This window comes from Rhinatrema bivittatum, chromosome 8, assembly GCF_901001135.1.
Source record: "Rhinatrema bivittatum chromosome 8, aRhiBiv1.1, whole genome shotgun sequence".
NCBI classification, from domain to species: Eukaryota; Metazoa; Chordata; class Amphibia; order Gymnophiona; family Rhinatrematidae; genus Rhinatrema; species Rhinatrema bivittatum.
This window is the reverse complement of record NC_042622.1, coordinates 7,659,810-7,685,946: the sequence shown is the minus strand read 5'-3', so window position 1 is coordinate 7,685,946 and position 26,137 is coordinate 7,659,810. Positions and strand designations below refer to the sequence as shown.

Sequence of the window (26,137 nt, the reverse complement as noted above, 5' to 3'; positions counted from 1 at the left end):
AGGTGGTATATACCTATGTGACAAAGAATTTTCGTTTGAAGATACAGAGAATCCCTGAGGAAGCCCGCAATCACAGGCGAAACGAGATCGTCGTTGGATATAAGATATACTTTTGTAGATGCAGGATACATCTTTGTGAAATAACTTTTGTCATGTATGGTATATTATAGTTGCATATATAACATTGTGAGGCTTTTGCACTATATGATATAAATAGGATTGAGTGAATATATTATCAGCTGTTATTATAAGCACATATTGAATGCAATATATGTTGGGTAGGATGTGGGTGTTTTTTAATATGAGGGGATGTATGGGTATGAATGCATAGTATGAATGTAGGGTAAGGCATGAGTGGGAAAAAAAATTTTTTATAGGTTAAGAGGCCGGGAGATAGGTGTTTCTATGTATTAGGTGAGGTTTATATATTTATAAAGGATTTTTTGTATAAATATAATTAATAAAACATGATTTAAAGATATTTGTTCAGTATATGTCCTCTAGTGGTATTTATATTATTGACAACAATACATAAAACATTTATATTTTTATTTCAAAAGGTTTTACAAAACATTATCACATACAGCAAACACATCCTATATTAAAAACCTACATCCCAACTAGGACCCTAGTTTTCGACAATGATGTGCCGTCTTCCTCAGGGGATGAACCCAACCCTTAAAAAAACTACTTATCCAAAAAAATATATACTATGTACTATTCAATCTATTGTCCATTCAAATCCGAATGTTCCTTAGTTGCCAGTTTTCCACTTTGTATTAAGAATCTGTCAATCAAGAAATATAAAATATTATGTAGAATTCAAAGATTCATATTGTGACTTCAAAAAGTCAAACTTATTCCCTGAATGTACCCAGATCAATCCAGACTCCTGGGATTTTGCATCCCTGCCAGCAGATGGAGACAGAGAAAGTTTCACTGACACTGCTTCCTAATCCCTAGAAATACCTGCAGTTCTTCAGTATTTCTCTGTCTCCAGCAGATGGTAGATGATGCAAAACCTGCAGTTCTGCAGGCTGGGCAGTTTCTGTTTTTGAGCCTTCCTCCCGGGGGTTTTTTGGAATCCTGCTGGGTCGAGGCAGGCGAGCCAAGGGTCTGTGATCTTTTTGTGTGCGCGACCTGTGTGCCTGTGGGATGTAGATCTGGTGGTCCAGATCCCTCCCTTCATGAGGCCGCTCTGGCAGCTGCAGGCTCTCGTAGTCTTTTATTTTCTGACTTGTGCCTCAACAATAAAGTTATATTTAAAAAAACCCCAAAAAACAGCAAAAAGGGAACTGAAGGCAGTTGCCCGGCTTGCTGTGCGAGCGGCTTTCTCCTCACTTTCAGAATGGTTGGGGAGGGGGCTGTTTTCCGGGCAAAAGGTCGTTTTTTTTCTTGCTCTCTTCTTACTTTGAGCAGCCGCTCTCCCTTCTTAGATGGCCCGCTCTTCGGCATACCGCGCCTGCAGCTCCAACACATGCATGGCTGAATCGGCAGGGTGGTCAGGCTGTGGGAAAGGCTTGTCGGAGGGGCCTGCCCGCAGTTGCATCGATCCCTCAGCACAGCTCTGGCTGGGTTTCTGATCCTCCTCCGTTCGGCATGGGAATGGCAGCCATTTTAAATTCTCCGTCGGCAGTTCCTGTGCTGAGGGAGGAGGGGAGCCTCCCCCACACTTGTCTGTGGCCTGCTCCACTTCGGGACTCGATCGGGGGGGACCGGGGAGGAGGAAGAGAACCCTAGGCTGCCGGTTCCCAGCCCCTTGCAGGGAGGGGCTGAATCTGAGTCCATTCTCCACTGATTTTATTCTGCTGCTGCATGATGCTTCCATAGCAGATCAGCAAGCAGATTGCAGAGCTAAGGTTTTGCGGTCCCTGCGGATAAACGCACGGGGGTCCCCAGGCTCCATAGTTCCAGGATAGGTCGGTCCTTCTCCAGGTTCAGGTTCTGGAAAAGGAGAGTCAGATGAGTCAGTAGAAGCTCCTGTGGACTCCAGGGAGACCCCTTCTCAGGATATTCCGTCGACCAGATAGATCCGGGGACGATCAGATATGAAAGTGGTAAGCCTTTTTAGGAAAGAGGAACTTGAGGCTTTATTGCCTCTGGCTTATAAGGTCCTAGGTACATGTACAGCCTTTTGTTGTCAAATTCATGCAGGGCTTGCTTCATTTGAAGTCTCCCTCCCATCAGGTATCCCACCGGATTTGGAAGGGGCCGATGCAGTTTTGGATGGGATGCGCAGTCCTCCGACCGCTTTCTCATATCACAAATCAGCAAAGAAATTGGTGGAGGCAGAGTGGAATCTCCCTGATTCCGGTCTCAAAGTGGGGAGGGCCATGTCAAAACTTTATACTGTGCCAGAGCAGGCGATACAACATTTTGCTTTCCCTAAGGTTGATGCTGCTGTTTCCATGATCACTAAAAGAACAATTATCCTGGTGGTAGGTTCCACCGTGTTGAAAGACATTCAGGATCGCAAATTGGAGATCCATCTCAAGAGGATTTTTGAGGTCTCGGCCCTAGGCTTTCGAGCGACTATTTGTACTAGTTTCATGCAGCATGTGTGTCTCCGCTGGGTGCAACAAATGCAGGAAAGCCTGCCGAAGTCGGGAGAGGAGATAGACAGGGCTGAAAGGATTGAACCAGCTGTGGCTTATGTTGCAGACACTCTATATGATTTGGTGCATTCCTCCTCTAGAGTTATGGCGTCTGTGGTTTCAGCTAGAAGATTATTCTGGTTGCATAACTGGGCGGCGGACATTTCTTCCAAGGCGCAGTTAGACTCGCTACCTTTCAAAGGTCGCCTTTTATTTGGGGAGGACCTCAAGCAGTTGATGCAGTCGCTTGAAGATAATAAGGCCCTCAGGTTACCCAAGGATAAGCCTAAAGCCAAACTTCTTTTCAGGTGCGTTCTCGTTTTCGGTCCGATAGGAGAACTAGGCCCTCAAGGATGGTGCCCGGTTTTCAGAGACAGTTCTCTCCTCGGGGACAGTCCTGGGGTCAGTCCGTTCCGAGGAGCCGTTGGGGGATCTACAGCCAGAGGTAAGTCCTCACAATGAGGCGAGGCTGGTCCACTCCGTCGTTCCTATTATAGGAGGCTGCTTGACTCAGTTTTACGACAAGTGGACCAAAGTTACACAGAACCAGTGGGTTCTCAGTGTGGTAAGAGATGGCTATGCTTTACAATTTGCTCGGCCCATTTATGAGCTATATATCATTTCCCTATGCGGTTCAGTGGACAAGCAAGCAGCGGTTCAGGAGACCCTGGATTGCCTCCAACCCCTGGGGGCAGTGATTCCAGTTCCTTGTGCAGAAATTCGCAAGGGAAGGTATTCCATTTATTTTGTGGAACCAAAGAAAGAGGGGACTTTCCGGCCGATACTCGATTTGAAAAAGGTAATTGCAGCGCTCAAGGTTCCATGCTTCTCGATGGAGACCCTGAATTCAGTAATAGTGGCAGTTTGCAAGGGATGATCTTAATGTGGTCCTACAAGGTTTGTGTGCAGCTCCCTTTGAGCCTCTCTGGACAGCGACACTGGAAGGACTTGACTCTCAAAGTAGTTTTTCTAGTAGCCATATGTTCAGCTAGGAGGATTTCAGAGTTGCAAGCTCTGTCCTGTCGGGACCTATTCCTTCAGATTTCGAATTCGGGGTTTCGTTGAGGATAGTGCCTTCCTTTTTGCCGAAAGTGGTTTCGGCGTTTCATGTGAACCAGACAGTGGAACTTCCAGCCATTCCAACTGTAGATGCATCCGCTGCACATGTGAAGGAGCTCAAGCTGTTAGATGTGTGGCAGGCTTTATTGTTCTATCTCTAGGTCCGACCACCTCTTTGTTTTGTGGAGTGGCGCAAAGAGGAGTTTCAAAGCTTCTAAGGCTACTTATTGCACATTGGTTGAAAGAGGCGATTGGTTCCACTTACATTACTCGCGGTTGTGCAATTCCGGAGGGCATGCGTTCTCATTCTGTGCATTCGCAGGCAGCCTCCAGGGCTGAGACACAACTTGTGTCTCCTCAAGATTTGTAGGGCAGCGACTTGGAAATCCCTGCATACCTTTGCAAAACACTATCGTTTAGATGTGGGAAATGCAGGTTCTCCTTCTTTGGTGAGAGCGTTCTAAGAGTGGGATTCTCCAGGTCCCACCCTAAGTAGGGAACTTTGATACATCCCAGGAGTCTGGACTGATCCGGGTACGTGCAAGGAAAGGAAAATTGGTTCTTACCTGCTAATTTTCGTTCCTGTAGTACCATAGATCAGTCCAGAACCCACCTGAGGAGGTGGAGAGTCTTCCGCTCAGCTGTTCTTTTTTCTTATGGAAAACAATTTTGTTGGAATGGTTTTGATCAAAAATTTTTAAATTGGATTTTACAACTGTTTTTTTTATTGGTTAGGTACAGAACAATACTGAGGAACTGCAGGTGGCACTAAAGTTTATAAAGCAGTGTCAGTGAAATTTTCTCTGTCTCAATCTGCTGGCAGGGATGCATAAACCCAGGAGTCTGGACTGATCTGTGGTACTACAAGAACAAAAATTAGCAGGTAAGAACCAATTTCCTTACCTACCAATATCCTGTTCAATTACATACTTCCACGCTACACGAAGAGTCAGACTTCATATAGGACATCTGTGTAAATCGCTATCATATATAGCCAAGATATAAGCTATCTGTAAAAGACAATTGCTCAATAATTAGCAAAAAAAATTGTCTACTTCATTAGTAAGCAGTTTCATTAACAACGAATTTCAAGTATGCTAACTCAAGCGCATGCTTACCACTACTCTTACACTCCTTAGGGATTAATATTGCTGCTGCTCCTTACTGGGAACACTTCCTCATGAAACTGTATTGTGAATGACTCTTTTGGAGTTTCTATACCAAAAAAATCATAATTAAAATTCCTCGCTTGTAATAGAGGATAACCGCCATAAACAGATTCTAAAAGAGGGACTTCAATCATATATATATACGTACCCTGTCTTTAAATTAGCTTCACTTGCTTTACTCTAGAATTTATCACACCAATAATGTCTTCGTTCAAATCTGCCAATAATATTAAACATTCAATATTGGTCAAACACCACTACTTTCAATTATTTTAGGCTTGAAAGCATGTTGCTTAAATACTTGCTTCCATAATGGTCAGCATTACTTCCAACTGCTCAAAATGCCACGCATCGGTCTATGTATTTATATACAAAGAGTTTTGTTTGGGGTACCACCCTGCTACATTCCACAATTCGATATTGGCAGGAATAGGTTGTCAATCATCCTTCAACTCCTGACACTATCACGCATATAATAAAGTCAACCTATACGACTATACCTCCTTCCTCTTTGTCAGATTGACAAATAAGTCTCATTTCATTTGAGACAACCTGCCCGAGGCCTATAAATAACAAAACATACATCTTACAAGTTTAACTAAAATCTTATTCAACCAACATATTTACCAAATATTTAGTTATAGTATCTCGCCAAACAGACACATAAGTTATTGCCACCTGTAGGATATTTAAACAATAGTTACGCACATCAATTTATATGAGCTATTTCAGAGAAGGAGATATTCCCAACACATCAATGCCATCATGACACCTAGGATTTAAAGTTTAAAGCAACCTCACAGGAAAATACTCCATTCGACATCCTGATTTAGACCTACAGATTCACGTTTGCCATTCAAAAATAAATCTTTGTTTTTTGCATGTTAGAATCTTAGAAATATTGTCCCCTTGCCGAACTTTCATTTTAGTTTTTCTACCATGTGATGTTTTAGGCACCAGTGGTTCACTAAAGGGGCATCCTCTTTTCCTGTGCGAATACAGCTCATATGTTCTAAAATTCTTGTTCAGATCTTTCTTTTAGTTTGTCCAATATATATATGATTACAGGGGCACAGTATTGCATAGACCACTTGAGATGATTGCAGTCATACCTTCCAAGTAGCCTATATATACGTTGTCAAGATTCTACAAAAAATTGGGACATTTCAAGAACATTAACACAAACTGAACAGGATCCACACTGGACCTGATCAGCTGGAGCATCCATGTTAACATCTGATACAGGATGTCGAATGTCCTGCTTCTTCACAAGGCCTATTTGGCTTACATCTGTAAGGGCCTATCTGTGCTGGAGGTGTTGAGAGCACATTCCATTAGGGTGCAGGCAACCTCATGGGCAGAGTGTCAACTGTTTTCTCCGGAAGAGATTTGTCATGCAACAGCGTGGTCTTCGCCTCACACTTTTACCTAAACATTACTGCTTGGGTGTGCAGGCGCCGGAGGAGATGTCTTTTGGGGAAAGAGTGTTGTGCGCGGGTCTTTCAAGTTCCTGCCCAGAATAGAGAGGCTTGGGTACATCCCGCTTGTCTGGACTGATCCGAGGTACGAACAGGAAAGGAAAATTGGTTCCCCATTTTTCAAAAGACTTTTTCGCCTCTGGATATTGCTTAGCTGATATGGAATATATTCAGAGTAATGAGAAGTGTACATAGTTTCAGATGTGCGTTTGGTCAGGTTAAGAGAGCCTAGTTTTTTTCAGGAGGCTCCAACCTTTAAGCATCTGTTCCTCCTAGGTTTATTGGGGTTTGTTAAGATAGACATCTTGACTTGGGTACAGGTTAATACTGAGGGACTACAGGTGCACTCTCGATTATGTAGCAGTGCCTCAAAGCTTTTATTCTCTGCCTCCATCTGCTGGTAAGGATGCATAAACCCAATTGTCTGGACTGATCCGTGGTACTTCAGGAACAAAATTAGCAGGTAAGACCCAATTTTCCTTTTCTTGATATAAAGTCACTCCTTAGAAGTTTTAGCCAAGTCAGGGAAAATTTGTACGAATTGCCCTAGAAAATTAACCCCCATGTTCAGAAAATGTTTCGATGCTCTAATGTACTACGTTCAATGTGTTCCGATGTTCTACTGTTTTATGTTCCATGTAATGTTATATGGTCCATGTAATCGCCCCCCGCGACAGTTCTGTTACACTGTAAACCGGTATGATCTGTACACTTTACAGGAATGTCGGTATATAAGAATTCAAAATAAATAAATAAATAAAATAACTACGCATTACCAAACCTAAATCTTGTTCATAAACAAACAAAACCAGCAAAGTCGCCTTCAGTAATATCAGTAGCAGAGGATTCCAGGAAATCAGTTAAATTTCCCAAATCAAGTGTAGGTTGTGCCTCATTAATTCTGGAACATTGGAACAGAAGAAAATAAATTTTATTAAATGAAGGAATATTCTCTGGAGAAATATGTAGTATTTCCATCAAATACTTCTGTAATGTAACTTTAGGCTGTTCTCCGATTAACCCTAGTAAAGTTCAGTAATCAAAAGTTCAAATGCCTTAAACGATTTTCAATAGGTTCTACTTTCCTAGTTAAAATGGAATATTCCTGGATTATTGTAGCTTGAACATTCTGGACAGATTTCATACCCTCTTCCAAAGTTTGAATCCTGTTAGAATGAGCCATTAATTGAAAGTTATGATCCTGGGTCAAAGTGTTGAGTTTTGAGGAAATTAGGGAAACTTTGGAGGAACACTCATGAAATTCCGAGCCCAGCTTTGCTACCAACTCCCAAATGGAGTCTAAAGTCACCATGACAGTCTTGGGGAGAGGAACTACAAACTATGGACTTTCCAGGTGTGGAGGTGGAACAGAAGGACACTGAGTCATCGTAATAGAAGAAAAAGTAGACTCACCACCTGCAGAAACCACAAACTGAGAAGTTACAAGATAGTCCATGGAACTCACAACCCCTGATGTTGAAGCCTGAATTGCAACTGCTCCCTCCACAGCGGCGCCCTCTGACACAGCTTCGATGAGGTCATCACCCAGGGACGCGAATGCCGAATTGGGGGAGGAAAGGCACTGTGCTGGAGGCGGTCTTAGATCAAGGGGATTCAAAAATACTTCCCCAGACGAGACTAACGCTCCTCTCGCAGACCTGCCAAAAGGGATTATGTCCCCAGATGCAGGAAAGTCAGCAGCAAACTCGATGATAGAACGTTGTCCCGGGAGAGGAAGGGCAGCAGAGGGAAATACCCGAACTCTACCTTTTCGCTTAGAAGGCATGATGATATCCAAGGAAAAAAGAACAGGTGAAACGGGGCAGTTCGAGCTATGCTACCCACATGCCGCCATTTTTTTTAAAATTTATTTATAATTTATTAAATTTCTATAACATTTACAATGAAAGAAATAAAGAAATCTTGGATTACATGTCAAATATAAAGAAAAACTAACAAGAAAACATTAGACATAGTAATTCCAACTATTTAGTCCACTTTAAATGGAAAGCCATATCAAGAAAACAAACAAGGTAAAATGTCAAAACAAATAGACCAATGGAGACAATTTTACTTAAATGACCAGATTAATTTATCCGTTTTATAGGCTAGATATGAACCCCTCATCCCCCTTTATCTGTAAGAAATACTTCCAAGTAATCAGGTTGAAGAAAAACAAACTTGTTTTTTTGATAGATAATGAGACACTTACATGGGAATTTAAGGAAGAATGTGGCCCCTAAGGCCAACACGCTTCCTCTCAATGCCAGAAATTGCTTCCTCTTCACCTGGGTAGATCTAGAGATATCCGGGAAAACCTGGACTGTTTTACCACAGAATAAGACATTTTTATTTTTAAAATATTTCTGTAAAACAAAGTTCTTTTCTATTTCTAACCCAAAGACCACTACCAAGGTGGCTCTCGTTGCAATATCATCCCCAGAAGCTTCTAGAAAAGTTGTCAAATTGGGACTGTTATCTATTATTTCATCCATTCCACCCTCAATTGCCTTCACAACTCTTTTATAACTAGATATATAGTAGATGTTTGATATAAACAAATCATTATTTATACCCAGTATCTCTTTAACATACTTTTTAAACAATTCTTGTGCTGAAAGCAATCTAGTATATGGAAAATTTAAGAATCTTAAATTTTTACTACGCATATTATTTTCCAACATTTCTATATATTATCAAAGAGTCTTTTATGAAAGCAGTCCCACTAGCTTGCAGGGTAGTAATCTGGGTACTTAATGCCTTATTTACAGATTCCAACTGCTCTATTCTTTTCCTGTGGTCGTCCACCTTTCCTTTAATCTCAGCAGAAAACACAGTAGACTGGATTGAGATAATCTCTTTTCCATTTTCATAACAGCCTTCCATATATCTGCCAGGGAGATATTCTCAGGGTTGGCTATTTCAGCTTCTCCTTCCCTTTCATCAACAGGTGGTAGTGACTCAATCTGGTGTCACCTTCTGTTGAAATTGGCAGTTCTTTAGCGGTAGGGGTATTTAAAACACTTACCTCCTCTTTGCTATGGTCTTTATCGGATATCTGGTCTTGGACGGGACTCGCACTCACGCCAGATGAGAAGGATAAATCTTGTACAATCTCTCTAGAAGCTTTCAGCAAAAATTTTTCCCCAGGGGTGCGCCCCTTTGGCACGTGGCTTTGGCTGCGCGCTGATGGCTGCGCAGATCTTTAAATAAGCACAGCCCGTCTGATGAAAGTGATGTAGAGGGTTGGGAGGCGGGTCAAATCGTTCACCAGCTGACAGTCCCTCTCATCCTCGCCCTGCAGTACGTCTCTCTGGGTAAGGCTTCCAGCTCCTCTCAGCTGTGCAGATCCTTAAATAAGCACAGCCCATCTGATGAAAGTGATGTAGAGGGTTGGGAGGCGGGTCAAATCGCTCACCAGCTGACAGTCCCTCTTGTCCTCGCCCTGTAGCGCGTCTCTCCGGGTAAGGCTTCCCTCAGGCTGCCATCTTAACTCTACCCCTCCCCCCATCAGTAGTCTTTTAATACAGGATGTAAGAGGAAGGAGTTTAGTCGTATAGGTCTCTGTACTCAGCCAGGTAAGGCTGAGCTCCAGTAGGGATTAAAAAAAACCCCAAAAAAACAGAGAGAGTGAAGGGGGGTTCTGTTAGGGCTTCCTTCCTCCTGATCTCTGTGCTCGGCGCGCCGTTCCGACATTCGTCCTGCTTCATGTGAGGTTGAGGGACGTGGGCAGCCTGGCGGGTTGAGCAGCCTCGGTTGGCTAGGCCCTGCTCTGAGGCTTCCTAGTTGCGTGCCACGAGGTAGAGCTCAACGGGGTTTCGTGCACTTCTTAGGCTGCCCTTTAAAGGATTGTTGCTTTGGCATGTGCATCTAGCTGTACGTCCAATTTCTGGATGCCTAGTCAGGCTTTGTTGTCCTTTGAGTGGCGCTCATTCTCGAAATGCCTGGGTATTGGGTATTAGGTGGTGCACCTGACTTTGGACCTCCTCTAACTGGTTTCTCAGCAGGGGATGGTAGCTCTGTGAGTACGTCCCAGGTACCTTCTGGTTTGGATACTTCTACATTTTCCTAGGTGGAACTTTTCCAGGGCTTGCAATCCTTTCTTCAGGCGCAATCCTCAACTCGATCCACTGCTCCTAGAGTGGAAGAGCAGGTAGGAATCTTGCCTGGACCTTCTCTTAAGTGTCAGAGTACTCCTAGAACGGCAGTAGGTCCTCCTGATAGAGACCCAAATGGCATGGGTGATGATGCCAATTCTGATTCTCTGGAGAATGGTGAAATCCCTCCAGGTCTGGAACCATATAGAATTATGCTATGGTTCTTTCATAGAGATGAACTGCCAGCTTTGATCTCCCAGACCTTGGAAATGCTCAGGATCCCTGGGATGGATCTCATATCTGCACCAAATAAGAATCCCATTTTGCTTTCCTTGCGTAGAACCTCTTGTTTTTTTCACCAGTGTTGGAATCCATTCAAGAATTGATTGATCTTGAGTGGGGGGCCTCAGAGGCTAATTTTAAAGGCCTGTACCTCTGGATCCAGTGGTAAGAGAGCGCTTACGTTTTCCAAAGGTAGATGCGCTTGTGTGTGCAGTTTCCAAGCAGACCACTATTCCCGTGGAAAGAGGAGTGGCCTTGAAGGATGCTCATGATAGAAAAATTGAGACTATCCTCAAGCAGGCATTTGAAGCAGTGGAAATGACCTTGCAGGTTGCTTCTTGTTCCTTGGTGGCTCACTCTTGTTTGCTTCTCTCCCAAGAGGTTGATGACTCTGTGGTAAATTCCAGGGCAGTTGTGGAACCAGCTGCTGCTGCCTTGGCCAATATGGGCTGTGATTTGGTGTGCACTTCAACGAGAGGGGAGGCTTTGATAGTAGTGGCCAGGTGCCAGTTATGGTTGAGAAATTGGTTGGCCAATGTGACCTCCAGGGCTAACCTCACCAAATTGCCGTTTAACAGCTTGCTTTTATTTGAGAACGAATTGGAGAAACTGGCCAGTAAGTGGGGCAAATATCTGGTCCCTTATTTGCCGGAGGATAAGAAGCGAACACAGCACTCCTTTACCATGAGGGGTCATGCTAGAGGATCCAGGCATTTTCAGCCCTATAGAGGCGTGACCTTTCAGAGGACTCGACCTTTTGGTAGGTCTCAGTCCTTTTACTCCAGACAACCCAGAAGGGGCGCAAGCTCGGGTAGTGGAACCTCCTGAGCCTCCCAATAAAAATTTGCCGACCCACGCCCGGAAACAGGATATAGGGGGACGTCTCTCTCTCTTTTTTATCAGAGGTGGGTCAAAATCACATTGGATCAGTGGGTCCTGGAAGTGATATAAGAAGGATATGAGATGAATTCCGCAGTGTTCCTCGGGACGTGTTTATGGAGTCTCCCTGCCACTCCCTTGCAGAAGAAGCAGGCAGTGGAGAATACGTTGACAAGGCTCCTCAGTCTGAGAACTGTGATCCCAGTGCCCACGTCTCAGAAAAATATGGGGAGATATTCCATTTATTTCATTATGCCAAAGGAGGGCCTTTTCTGTCCCATCCTGGATTTCAAAGGTGTCATCTGTGGGTGAAACATTTCTGCATGGAAACTTTACACTCAGTGATAATGGTTATGCAGTCGGGGGAATTTCTGACCTCCCTGGATCTATCAGAAGCATTCCTTCATATCCCCATCTAATGTGGGAAAAGAGGATTTACATTCAGACAACATCCAACAAGGCATTGATCTGTGCAGTCTGGGTAAACAAGCATCGGGGTAACTTGCTTGATGCGGCGGTTACTACCCTTAACCATTAAGCCTTATGCTCGCCATTGATGCAACTCCAACATTATTCTCTGCATCAATGGCAGGGGGTGGCAGGAAACGTGAATAAAACGGTTACCAACACGGGCCCTGAACTTGGTGGTTGGTGAAACAGATAAGTCTGGGAAAATAAGTGTGGGAACTTGCTGGGCAGAATGGATGGGCCGATTGGTCTTTTTCTGCCGTCATTTCTATGTATCTATCTTAAGAGACCGTTTTAAGTTCTTCTTATGTTAGATCATTATTGCTGTTGTGATCCCTGCAGCAGCAACAGAACAGCCTGCATTGCATGAAATCATGGTGAATAAAACATGGAGGATGTATTCAAGAGATTCTAGGAAAGTGATTGCAGTGCACAGAGAATCTGTTTCATCTCTTCAAAATATTTGGATCCATATGTTAATGGGCTACGCAAGGATGTTAAGCATTATATGTGCCTTTCTTATCCTCTTTATATTCTTGAAAAGCCAACTGTTGGTTATTACCTGGCCACTGTGATTTCCTGGCATTCTGGGGAGGGCAAAGATATGGATAGACTGCAGTGGAATGGGTGGAAAAATCGAAAAACATGCACCTCTGTAAGAATGGTTTGGATCAGGACTGTAAATGCTTTGCTTGTATAAAGATTCAATAAAAGTTAAATGTCAAAAAAAAAGTGAGTCTAGGGCCTCTTTATTATGTATTGAATGTAATATACTGCTTGTAAAGCAATACTGATTCCTCAGGAGCTTCAGTATTGTATCTATGTAAACCTCCTAAGGGTTTTAAAATCTCAAAAGAAGCTTAAAAAAATCTTTCTGTTGTAGGCATGAAGGTGGAATTTGGGGAGAACCATTTTGATTCTCTGGTAGGAAAGGGAAATTTATCTTGAGAGAGAGAAGTTTTCTGTATTCCCCCTGATGCAAAGAGAAGTGATGGCAGCATTATTGTCACAGGATAATTCTTCCCTAATATAAATGAGAAGAGAACCCTAACTGTGATCTGTTTTTATCCGCTTCGGAAACAGTTGGGGGTTTGTCTTCATTATGTTGCCGTGAAATACTTTAGTTTTAAACTTTTTAAAAATTTAATCTAAGTATTACAATTTAATAAAAAAAGAAAAGTATTGTCTCAGAGAGTTCATGTATAAAAAGTAAAGTGGCTTTATTCTGTAAAATCTGTAACCAAAGCAGTGTATTTGCTCCCAGCTTGATCTGCAGATAACTAAAGTTGGATTATAAATTTTAAAAAAGGGCACTATATGCACACAGGGTATGTGATACTGAAGTACCATCAGCAAAAGAGGTGTACAGCTGTAAGAAGCACAAACCCCGGCACAATCAGTAAGAAGTAGAAGTGATAGTGCAAAGAGATGTCTGCCAGCACTTGGCACAAGTCCATTAAAATCAAATTATGGCACAGGATATAGGAGCTGATTCATGCCGCATTTAATTAGCACTGCAGAGCTCGGTACAGACAAGCATGAAGCACGACACAGTGATGGCACTGAAGGCGGCACTGTATCACAGTCTAGTGCATAATCAGCGGCATCAAAAGCACGGTGTAGTAGCTATATTGGCTCCAAAGGCACAGTATAGACCTATTGGTGCTGAGGAGTAGCACCAAGCTTGACCTATGAAAAATAGTGCACATTAAAATAAAAAATGAGAATTTAGAAATAGAAATTCTCTTCCTCTTTGGAAGCCAGTACTCTGTAAGATCACGGAGGGTGAATCTGCTTCCTGAATGAGGCTAGCAGTGCCACTGATGCAAATCTGTCCTTATTACAGAGGTACTGGGACCTGTATTAAACTCCCACTGTATGTTGACTGCAGTCCTCTTCTCATCCCTGCACATCTTCTGCCAAGGCAGCTTCTATTTGGAAATAATTTCTTAGGTCACTGGTTTTAAATGGTCACCCAGTGTAAATGAAAGGTTATCTGCTCAAGGTTTCAGTGACAGGAGAGCTATCGGTCTTTAGAATTCTGGATTACCTGCTGTGTCTGACTGGGCAGAACCAATTCCAGGTAAAATATTAATATAGGAGAATGCAAATTACCTGGGTTTAAAAAACCACAAATGGTTTAGCCTGCAAGAGAGTGGATTAGGAAGGAGTTTATCATTTCAATAAACCTCCAAATCAGGTTTCAGCAGTGTTAAGACACGTGCCATTTTTGGAAGGATGCATTAAATTGTACTTGTTTTTCTATAACAGTAATTAAAAAAAATAAAATAAATTCAAGTTAAATCCACCAGGAAAAGATACCAGAATGTTCTTAACAAAGGACACAATATGCCAATTAACAACTCCTATATCATGCTATGACCTCGTTATAGGGTGACAATAGTCAGTCATATCAGGGAAGAAACTCTGTGCATAGCATAGGACTATTTATCTGTATTAATTCCAAAACATCCACTATAGCATTCTTGATCAAAGAATGGTTTAGATTAAAGCATCAGAGCTGAAAAAGCTCGTTTAGAAAACAAACCCAAAAAGCTGAAACTGCTTCCTTCTCTGTAAACCTATTTGGAGTCAAATTACCCAACTGAGCCCCTAAAATAGAAAAATCTCCTCTCCTAGCCGCCTCTCCTCTGACTCATTCCTTACAGAGATTTCACAGTAAGCCAGGTGGAGAGTTGTCCACGAGATGAATCTACTGCAGTAGCGTAAATAAAAAAGCAAGGCGGAATCTACCACTGAGAAGTATCCAAGGTTACACATCAGTATATCGAGGGAAGTAAAACATTTAAAGGCCAATTTCCAAATCCATAATCTTCTTGATCCAGTTGAGCAGGAGCTCCTTGAGGAGGTGTATCAGTTTCAATCAAAATTTGCAAATCACAAATGCGATGCAGTTTTTCTGCCCATCACTCATATAGAGACAGGCGATCAGGAGAGCCTTCATGGAGTTTCTGCTGTTGGTGCGGTAGAAAGCAGCAAGAGTGTGTTTGTACAGTGCAGTGTTGGTTAAAACATAGACTGACAAGAATGCAGCGGTTTCCATGGAGGTCAAGCCATTGTTCCAGTGTTCAGAGAGTCGTCTTTTAACCATCTCACCAGTACACGTTGCTAGAGTGGCAAATATTCAGGATCCCAGAGAGTGGGAGTTGTCAAAGGTGTTATTCTCCTTGATTTGAACCAGATTGGAGAGGGGGTGGGGGTCCTCAGAAGGACTTGATGGTGACTGCTCAGAATGCCAAGTGTCTGCAGTTTTTCTGCAGGAAAAGGGAGCCAGAGATGGCAGGGCTAGATGCTCTGTCTCATGAGTAGCCTTAGGGGATTCTGCTTTGTGTTTCCCACCTTGGTCATTAGTAGCCTGGAAGATATGAAGGATTCAGAGGCACTAAAAGTTGGTGATCTTCGTAGCCTCATAGTGGCCCAGGAGACCATAGTTTACAGATCTGGTGTGGCTTAGGGTGCAGGGGCCCTTGAGGTTCGATCATGTGCGGGAGTTGTTGCATCAGGGACTGAGATTTGCGAGCAGCAGGTTCGCACCTGGTTTTTGAGAAGAGTAAGGGTTACTTGGAAGAGCTAATTGCTACATTACTTCAAGCTCTGAAAAGTTCAACTTCCGTAGCCTGTGTCATGGTCTGAAAGGTCTTTGAAGTTTGTGTAAGGAAGCAGGGTTAATTCCATTGCAAGTGTCAATTTTATCCTTTCCTTTTTGCAGAAGGGGCTGCAAAGGGGTCTGACCCTGAATTCTCTCAAAGGGCATGTGGTGAATTTGTCTTGCTGTTGAGCTAAGATTCTGGGTTGTTCCTTGGTGTCTCATCCAGATGTGGCTCGTTTTTTCTTCCAGTTAGGGGGCTGCCTCCCTCTTGGAATCCCAATTTGGCTTTCAAACTGTTGGGAGCAGCTTCATTTGGGCCTCTCAGCAGAGAGTTGCTGAAAGATCTAACACTGAAGGTGGTGTTTCTTGTAGCGAGTTGTTTGGCAAGGCATATTTCCGAGCTCCATGCATTTGGAGCCGTCATGGAACTGCTGGTCTTCATTTGGTCTGCTTCTGGGAGTGGGTTGATGAGTGTGCCTGAGCCTGAAAACCAACATGGAGAAGGGCAACTAACTCAGAATCCTCTGCTTTCTTAGCTTTTCTTGGCTATATGAACTCTTATTGAGCCTGACTTGCAGAAATTCCAGGGTCACCTGGATAGCATTTGAAGCTGGCGCCACTTATGATACCTAATTATAGGGTCAGGCTATACTGTCAGAATGGAGGCACTCTTAAGGGTTTCTATAAACACAGCCACAGATGTGTTAATTGCCCTGACCAGCAAGATTCTAACAGAACAAAGGACTATCTAAAGAGTGATGGTAAATGGACCCCACCTTGGAGAAATACACAGGGTAGCTAGGGGTGGTCTTATCATGCTGTTGACATGACAATCTATGTAAATGAGTCTCTAGGTAGTCACGCAATTTCAGAATTTCTGACCTAGTACTATATTGTATTTTACCTATAAAAGAAGGATCAGTTCATATACACGACGAGATGCTGGTCGTCAGTTTGTCAGAGAAAATGGCATCAGCATCTCCCAAGAATACTTCCATTGATCAATAAAAAATTATGCTTTCTACAAAAATGTAAGTGTTCTTGTATCCCTGGACATAAGCATCATAAAGAATGGCCTGGCGCTTAACAGGGTCACAAGTGCTTCATGTTCATAGAATGCCACTACGGTATTTGAAAGTGACTTTTTCCGCTTGTCGAATCATTTGTTTATGCTACTTAGTGGACATAAATATCAAATGGCTTCAAAAGCCATGCTCACGAGATGGATTAAAGAAGCCACAGCATCTGTGTACATTTGCAAAGGCTTGCAGGTGTTGGAGAGTCTTAGAGCTCACTCCACTAGGGTCCAGGCAGCAACATAGGCAGGGTATCATTTTGTGTAGCCAGAAGAGATTTATAGGGTGGCTACATGGTCCTCTTTGCATTTTTTTTTCCAGGCGTTATCGTCTGGACGTGTGGGTAAGGGCGTTGCTTACTTTGGGGCTAACATTTTGAGAGCAAGACTTTCAGGATCCCATGTGTGTTGGGTAAGAGTATAGTGATAGGAGTATACTACCGTCCACCTGGACAAAATGGTCAGACAGATGATGAAATGCTAAGAGAAATCAGGGAAGCAAACCAATTTGGCAGTGCAATAATAATGGGAGATTTCAATTACCCCAATATTGACTGGGTAAATGTAACATCAGGACTTGCTAGAGATATAAAGTTCCTGGATGTAATAAATGATTGTTTCATGGAGCAATTGGTTCAGGAACCAACAAGAGAGGGAGCTATTTTAGATTTAATTCTTAGTGGAACACAGGATTTGGTGAGAGAGGTAACGGTGGTGGGGCCACTTGGCAACAGTGATCATAACATGATCAAATTTAAACTAATAACTGGTAGGGGGACAATAAGTAAATCTGCAGCTCTAACACTAAACTTTCAAAAGGGAAACTTTGATAAAATGAGGAAAATAGTCAGAAAAAAACTGAAAGGTGCAGCTGCAAAGGTTAAAAGTGTTCAACAGGCTTGGACATTGTTTAAAAATACAATCCTAGAGGCGCAGTCCATATGTATTCCACGCATTAAGAAAGGTGGAAGGAAGGCAAAACGATTACCGTCATGGTTAAAAGGTGAGGTGAAAGAGGCTATTTAGCCAAAAAATCATCCTTCAAAAATTGGAAGAAAGATCCATCTGAAGAAAATAGGATAAAACATAAGCATTGTCAAGTTAAGTGTAAAACATTGATAAAACAAGCGAAGAGAGAATTTGAAATGAAGTTGGCCATAGAGGCAAAAACTCATAATAAAAACTTTTTTAAATATATCCAAAGCAAGAAACCTGTGAGGGAGTCGGTTGGACCATTAGATGACCGAGGGGTTAAAGGGGCTCTTAGGGAAGGTAAGGCCATTGCAGAAAGACTAAATGAATTCTTTGCTTCCGTGTTTACTAGTGAGGATGTTGGGGAGATACCAGTTCCGGAGTTGGTTTTCAGGGGTGATGAGTCAGACGAACTGAACGAAATCACTGTCAACCTGGAAGATGTAGTAGGCCAGATTGACAAACTAAAGAGTAGCAAGTCACCTGAACCGGATGGTATGCATCCCAGGGTACTAAAGGAACTCAAAAATGAAATTTCTGACCTATTAGTTAAAATTTGTAACCTATCATTAAAATCATCCATTGTACCTGAAGACTGGAGGGTGGCCAATGTAACCCCAATATTTAAAAAAGGCTCCAGGGGTGATCCGGGTAACTATAGACCAGTGAGCCTAACTTCAGTGCCGGGAAAAATAGTGGAAACTATCCTCAAGATCAAAATTGTAGAGCATATAGAAAGACATGATTTAATGGGACACAGTCAACATGGATTTACCCAAGGGAAGTCTTGCCTAACAAACCTGCTTCATTTTTTTGAAGGGGTTAATAAACATGTGGATAAAGGTGAACCGGTAGATGTAGTGTATTTGGATTTTCAGAAGGCGTTTGACAAAGTCCCTCATGAGAGGCTTCTACGAAAACTAAAAAGTCATGGGATAGGAGGCGATGTCCTTTCGTGGATTACAAACTGGTTAAAAGACAGGAAACAGAGAGTAGGACTAAATGGTCAATTTTCTCAGTGGAAAAGGGTAAACAGTGGAGTGCCTCAGGGATCTGTACTTGGACCGGTGCTTTTCAATATATATATCAATGATCTGGAAAGGAATACGATGAGTGACGTTATCAAATTTGCAGATGATACAAAATTATTCAGAGTAGTTAAATCACAAGCAGACTGTGATACATTACAGGAGGACCTTGCAAGACTGGAAGATTGGGCATCCAAATGGCAGATGAAATTTAATGTGGACAAGTGCAAGGTGTTGCATATAGGGAAAAATAACCCTAGCTGTAGTTACACGATGTTAGGTTCCATATTAGGAGCTACCACCCAAGAAAGAGATCTAGGCGTCATAGTAGATAATACATTGAAATCGTCAGCTCAGTGTGCTGCAGCAGTCAAAAAAGCAAATAAAATGTTAGGAATTATTAGGAAGGGAATGGTTAATAAAACGGAAAATGTCATAATGCCTCTATATCGCTCCATGGTGAGACCACACCTTGAATACTGTGTACAATTCTGGTCGCCGTATCTCAAAAAAGATATAATTGTGATGGAGAAGGTACAGAGAAGGGCAACCAAAATGATAAAGGGGAAAGGAACAGCTCCCCTATGAGGAAAGGCTGAAGAGGTTAGGGCTGTTCAGCTTGGAGAAGAGACGGCTGAGGGGGGATATCATAGAGGTCTTTAAGATCATGAGAGGTCTTGAACGAGTAGATGTGACTCGGTTATTTACACTTTCGAATAATAGAAGGACTAGGGGGCATTCCATGAAGTTAGCAAGTAGCACATTTAAGACTAATCGGAGAAAATTCTTTTTCACTCAACGCACAATAAATCTCTGGAATTTGTTGCCAGAGGATGTGGTTAGTGCAGTTAGTGTAGCTGGGTTCAAAAAAGGTTTGGATAAGTTCTTGGAAGAGAAGTCCATTAACTGCTATTAATCAAGTTTACTTAGGGAATAGTCACTGCTATTAATTGCATCAGTAGCATGGGATCTTCTAGGTGTTTGGGTAATTGCCAGGTTCTTGTGGCCTGGTTTGGCCTCTGTTGGAAACAGGATGCTGGGCTTGATGGACCCTTGGTCTGACCCAGCATGGCAATTTCTTATGTTCTTATGTTCCAAATCTAGCAGTGACTTGTGTACATCCCGTGGATCTGGACTGGTCTGGTAAAGATAATAAGGAAGGTAAAATGTTCTTATCTGCTAATTTTATTTCCTGAATTCCTACCAGACCAGTCCAGAGGACCCACCTGTGGTTCTGCTCATCAGGGTATTATTTCTTCAGTATATTGTTCAGAGTACTATCGTTGTTTGAGGAGATCTCTCGGGAGGTTGTGGTGGTTTCGTGGGGAAGGGTTTCTTTGGGAAGGGCATATTGAAAGGCTGCAGGTGGCACAGTTTCTAAGGCTGTTTCCAGCAAAGCTTTCATTCTCTATCTCCATGTACTGGTAGGGGAGAAAAACTCGTGCATCTGGACTGGTCTGCTGGGAAAATTACAGGTAAGAAAAGCTAATTTTAACATAATGTGCAGTATTTGAGCTACTGGGCATCTTCTCCCCCACCCCCCAACAAGCCCGGTGCAATGTGGGTATTAAAATGAGCTGGTTTTGCATCTAAATCAGCTCATCAATACGGTAATAAAATGCCATGACTTGCCATGAACTTTGCAAGCTGCATCATTTCATTGCACAGTAGCTGTGCCTCTTGCGGGGTAACTAACTTTCCCTGGGAGCATGGAGATACTGAGGCACATCCCCATGCTCCCAGGGTCTTTTTTTAAAAAGACCCCCTCTCCCTCGCCCCCTCCTCTGAGAGAGTAAAATCCCTTGGGGCGCAGCTAAAGTTGAAGAAGCCAGGCCCATCCCCTTTGAGTTGGAAACGTCCTCCCCTGATGATATGGGCAGACGTGTGCATGTGGATGACTGACACCATGCTGGGCCCAGAGTTTCCAAGCTCCACTGACCACCGGCACCTTGAAGGTAAGTACTGAGGGGGTGGGCTTTGGAAATGGGGGTAGGGCCTGGGCTAACGACTTAAACTTTTTTTTTTACTGTTTCAATCTCAAGGGGAGGCAGGGGGACGGTGGGACAAGAGGGTCTAAGACTCCCAGTGGTTTTTACTCATGCGGTGAGAAAGGTTGTCAGTATGTGGAGCACTCAAACTCTTTAAAAGATGGCTGCCCTCGCTATGGGACCACCATCGCACAGGACATTTTGCCATGGTATTTTACTACCGTGAGATTTACTAAGCTGCGGTACTGATTTTTGCAGCTTTGTGAATCCCACAGGATTTTTATGGTGGTAAAATCCTGCAGCTTAAGGGTAGATTTTAAAACATGTGCGCATTGTTCCCGGCGTGCGCACATGGACGCAGCTATTTTATAACATGCGTGTCGGCGCGTGCATGTTATAAAATATGGGTCCTACGCACACATGCGTGCCGGATGTTAATGTCCGTGTGGGCAGGTGATCTGCTCCACGCGCAGTGGGGGGAATTTTAGAATAATATGTGCGGCGATGCAGACAGGCCTAAACCAGTTCCCTAACCCTAACTCTTCCTTCCTACCTTTTCCCCTCTCCTCCCAGACCCCTAAATCTACTCTAGCTATCCCTTATTGTTTTATTTTAATACTTACTGCGCCACGTGCCGGCCGGCTGCCAGCGGGCACTTCCCCGGGACAGCGTCTAACGGTGGGGTCCCAGCCTGCTCCCTCCCCCGGTCCCCCCCTTTCTTTAGGCCCGGCACTTAATGCGCACGGCCGGCCACATGCGTAACTCCCGAAATTTACACACGCAAGGCTTTTAAAATGCGGGCTTTAGTGCATACACCCTTAAGTTCGTATGTGAGACAATTGAGGCTGAAGTGACTTGCTCAAGATCAGTGAGATTTGAACCATGGCTTCCCTGGTTCTCACAAGGACTGGAAATGAGCTCTGGCTACTGCTTCAACAACCAGGCTACTCCTCCACGTTCATACCTCTTTGTGACTGGGCCTAGTGATTGAATGCTGAGGACTGCAGAGAGTGGGAGATACTATAACTGTACCACATAGGTCCTTATACAGAAGCAATTACATTCTAAGGAGAGAGAGAGACTGCTCATAAACAGACAGACAGATCATAAAACTCATACAGTGAGTGAGAGTGTGCTGAGAGAAATAGCAAAGCGGCCAAGATGAAATGTAAGGTTCAGGCTTTCAGCTGTGGACGGGCCCTTCTCGGTCTTTTGGCTGAGGCTTAAACCTGTGCAATACTGGGGGAGGTTGATGAGAAGGCAGGGTATTGGGGAGGGGAAGGGAAGGGAGTGTCGGGAAACATTCATTTCTGAGTGTGTGCTCAGGGGTGCAGGTGAGGTCTGGTACATGTTGCAGACTGAATCTAGAGATTAGTCCATGAAATCCCCGAGGACAGAAGGGATGTGTGGTGCTCCTGCTAAATCTGTGTCTCTCTTTTAGCTGTTGGATATGAAGGTATTTGTGGATACAGACTCCGACATCCGCTTGGTAAGACGCCTGCGCAGGGATATCAGTGAACGCGGCAGGGATATTGAGGGAGTCATTAAGCAGTACAACAAGTTTGTAAAGCCAGCCTTTGACCAGTACATACAGCCCACCATGCGACTGGCTGATATCGTCGTCCCCAGAGGTAAGGAGTGAGACCCTCCAAGTGTGTGCATATATCTGTTGAGTTGCTCTCTCTCACTTAACACGAGCAGTGAAAAGTATTTCTAAACCTCAGGCTGGGTTCCACTGTCCATGACATCATCAACTGGTGACGAGAGGTTATTTTGATGATGTCATAAACAAGGAGGTCTTTGCTGAATGTTAATAACTCTGCTCAGTGCAACAAGCAATATAAGTACATGTTTGTTCAAGTAGTTGGTTTAATAAAAAGAATGACAAAAGGTTTATTTCATGGTAGTGGAGATCTGTTTGACACTTTTATATGTATGAGAGAGGTCTTATCAGCTTAATAGAATTTCCTGAATCTGTTTCTGACTAATTATTGCAGTGAAAAGAAAACAGTAAAAAATTTGCCATTTTTTTACTGTCAATAAGCAATGGGGCAGATTTTCAAAGGGGTACGCGCGTAACCCCTGAAAAGCTGCCCCTTCACCCCCTGCGCGTGCCGAGCCTATGTTGCATAGGCTCGGCGGCGCACACCAGCCTCGGGACACGCGTAAGTCCCAGGGCTTTCCTAGGGGGGGCGTGTCGGGGGGGGCGTGTTGCGGCCGGCGAGTCATTGGGGGGGGTGTTCCGGGGGGCGTGGCTGCGGCCTCCGGACCAGCCCCTGGACTGGAACATGGCGCCCTCGGGCAGGCGTAACTTTTGAAATAAAGATAGAGGGGGGAATTAGTTAGGGCCGGGGGGTGGGTTAGTTAGGGGAAGGAAAGGTAAGGTGGGGGGCGCCGGAAAGAAAGTTCCCTCCGAGGCCGCTCCGATTTCGGAGCGGCCTCGGAGGGAACGGAGGCAGGCTGCGTGGCTTGGCGCACACAGGCTGCCGATTTTGTGCAGCCTTGTGCGCGCCAACCCTGGATTTTAAAAGATATGCGCGGCTACGCATGTATCTATTAAAATCTGGTGTACTCTTGTTTGTGCTGGGTGCGCGTACTTTTTAAAAATCTGCCCCAATATGTAAATATTCCTAAGTGAGCAGTAGAAGGTATTATTGTGGTTTCACTGCTGGACATAGAGAGGATAACTTTAAAACCTGCGCAAGCATGCCCTTATACGCGTGTTCATGTGATGTAAAATGTGTAAATCTACCCTACAACATGATCACATATCTAAAAGATCTATGGCGTGTATTTTCAGCACAGCCAGCTAAGTTTTGACTTTTATCCAGCTTAGTAGCACTGTTTAAGATTTATCTGGCTAATTAAGGTAGCCAGTTAAGTAAAAGAAAAGCGCTGCTTTGTCAGATAAGTAAAAGAGCCAAATTACTAGCGTCTGAAGACTTATCCAGCTAAGTCAAAACTTATAAGTGGAACACATCTCTTACACGTGTATTTGTGCTCCTGAATTTAAACATTTCTGCATGTAGATATCACATGCATATGTTCCTTAACATTTGTCAGCTTTTACACGCGCCAGACTGTGAATTTTAAAACAAGTGTGCATGAAGGAAATGATCAGTTTTACTTCACTTCAGCCACCAGTTTGCCCAGTCCATCTCTTGGTCATCGATATCCTCCTGGTTCCTCATCCTGACCCCCCCAGTTTACCCACACCCTTCACCCAGTCAGTATTTACCGGTAGCTATAAAGACATACATTTTCACTTCCTGTTCATACCCAGATCAGTCCAGACTCCTGGGTTTTGCCTCCCTGCCAGCAGATGGAGACAGAGAAAGTTTCACTGACACTGGCTTATAACCTGGTTTCCACTAGTGAAAATGATGCCATTACACAATCCTTGAACTTTATATGTAAACAGTTATTGCATACATAGAAACATATTGAACTCTAACTAAAAACTTACAAGCTCCCCCCCCCCCCCCCCCACTAAAAATAAACGAATGCAAAACCCGACTAGGACCCTAGTTTCAACCACCAATTGCCGTCTTCATCAGGGGGATAAGTGCACGACTTTCAGAAACCATATTCACCTGTAAATACAGCTTCAGTAGTTTGGGCTGTTTACATTAGTTAAAATAACCCATTATACTAGAAACAATCCACAATGTGTTCAGATCCGAATATTCCTTAACTGACAGTATTACTGGATGTAAAAAAAAAGGGGGGAAAGGAATAAAATAATAACTAAAGCAATATATATTTGTATTAAACTTGACTCAATTCTCTGTGACTCCAAAACTTGTTCCTAGAAAAAAATGATTACTAAAACAGTATGTACATATATATACCTGCCCTTCTCAGCTTTCCACGGGTACAACTTGACGATCAGCACTGTAACAAACCAACAAGTTCTGTTCTGTGAATGTATATTCTTATACTGCTCCATTACAACATCGATAGGATAGATATTATTACCTTACAGTGAAAGGGCAAAATGTTATCCTCTTCGCAACTTTAGAACCAAAGATTTTGTATCACTTAAAGCGATCCACCTTCCCAGGAACGCTCCGAGAACACCTGATACTCTTAAGGATTCTATTATTGAAAACCAAAATTGCCAACTGTTACTTATTCTATTTTCCCAAAAAGCTACACAAATGCATTGAATCTTCATAGTGTACTAAGAATCCACAACTTACACCATACATACGAGAGCCGTTAATATTGCTGATCTCCAAGCACTTCAGCGCCATCTATCATTTAAATCTTGCCCATCGCCGCCCCCGCGAGATAAACTGCCGGTGAGGAACTTTATATTTATTAATTAATTTTTTTTATATACTGACATTCGATCTGAGATACCACATCGGTTTACATTCAGGTACTGGAGGTATTTCTCTATCCCCAGAGGGCTCACAATCTAAGTTTGTACCTGAGGCAATGGAGGGTAAAGTGACTTGCCCAAGGTCACAAGGAGCGACAGCAGGACTCGAACACAAATCAAACTTCATAATATAAAACTCAATATGATCTTGCTTTTAATGGATCCACTCCATCAGAGACTTCTAAAAATGCTGTGCATGTGGTCCAGCCACTCAGCTCGGTTATAACAACAAACCGGAAAGGGTGTTTTCTATGTAACGCAAATATATAATCCATTAAAGGGTTTACCATCAATTAAAGTCAGCTAAGCATATCTCAATAACCCATACACAACCCACCATGATTGAATGTGGAAACGCAGTAATTATAGAATAGATTCAGACCAAAATCTCCACAAAACATACATCGTCTCATAAAGTCATTTTTAAAGAAAAATTCAGTATCTTGGTTTAACCCTACCGGTTCTGTTGTCTGCCATTCAAAAATGAGTCTCTATTCTTTGTGGGTTAGGATCTTGGAAATTTCAAATCATCAGTTGTGTGTTGTTTTAACTTCCAGTGATTTACCAACGGAGCCCCTTCTTTTTCTATACGGATACAACTCATGTGTTCCAGAATTCTTGTTCTTACTTTCTTTTTGTTTGACCAATGTATATACATTTACATAGACACATCACTGCATAGACAACTTGAGCAGATTGGCAGTCATATTTATCCTGGAGTCTATACACCCGTTGTTGCGCTTGTACATAAAACTGTGTTATTTCCAGTACATTAGGGCAAACTGAACAGGACCTACAACAGACCTGTCCACTTATCAATGGTGTGTTAACATCTTGTGGTGGAAGACAAGAGGAAGTTAAATAATCCCACAATGACGATTCTTTTTTTTATGGCAAAAACTGGTAATTCTTCAAATAGAGCATCATGTCGCAAAATTGCCCAGTGATGGCGTATTATAATCTTTAACACGACTTGGAATTGCACAAATAAGTCATGATACTTGTGATTTGCCAGAGGATATCAGTAAATTCTCCTGGTTTGCATACAGTG

General features: G+C 43.1%; 1 protein-coding gene across 1 annotated transcript in view; it reads left to right on the top strand.

Moving 5' to 3' along the window:
- The window catches only part of UCKL1 (uridine-cytidine kinase 1 like 1), a 192,076-nt gene that overhangs the window by 30,081 nt on the left and 135,858 nt on the right, over positions 1–26,137 (top strand). Inside the window, exon 6 of the mRNA XM_029611033.1 lies at positions 22,141–22,330. Within this exon, the coding sequence (XP_029466893.1) occupies positions 22,141–22,330 (190 nt within the window). The remainder of the gene's footprint in view (positions 1–22,140; positions 22,331–26,137) is intronic.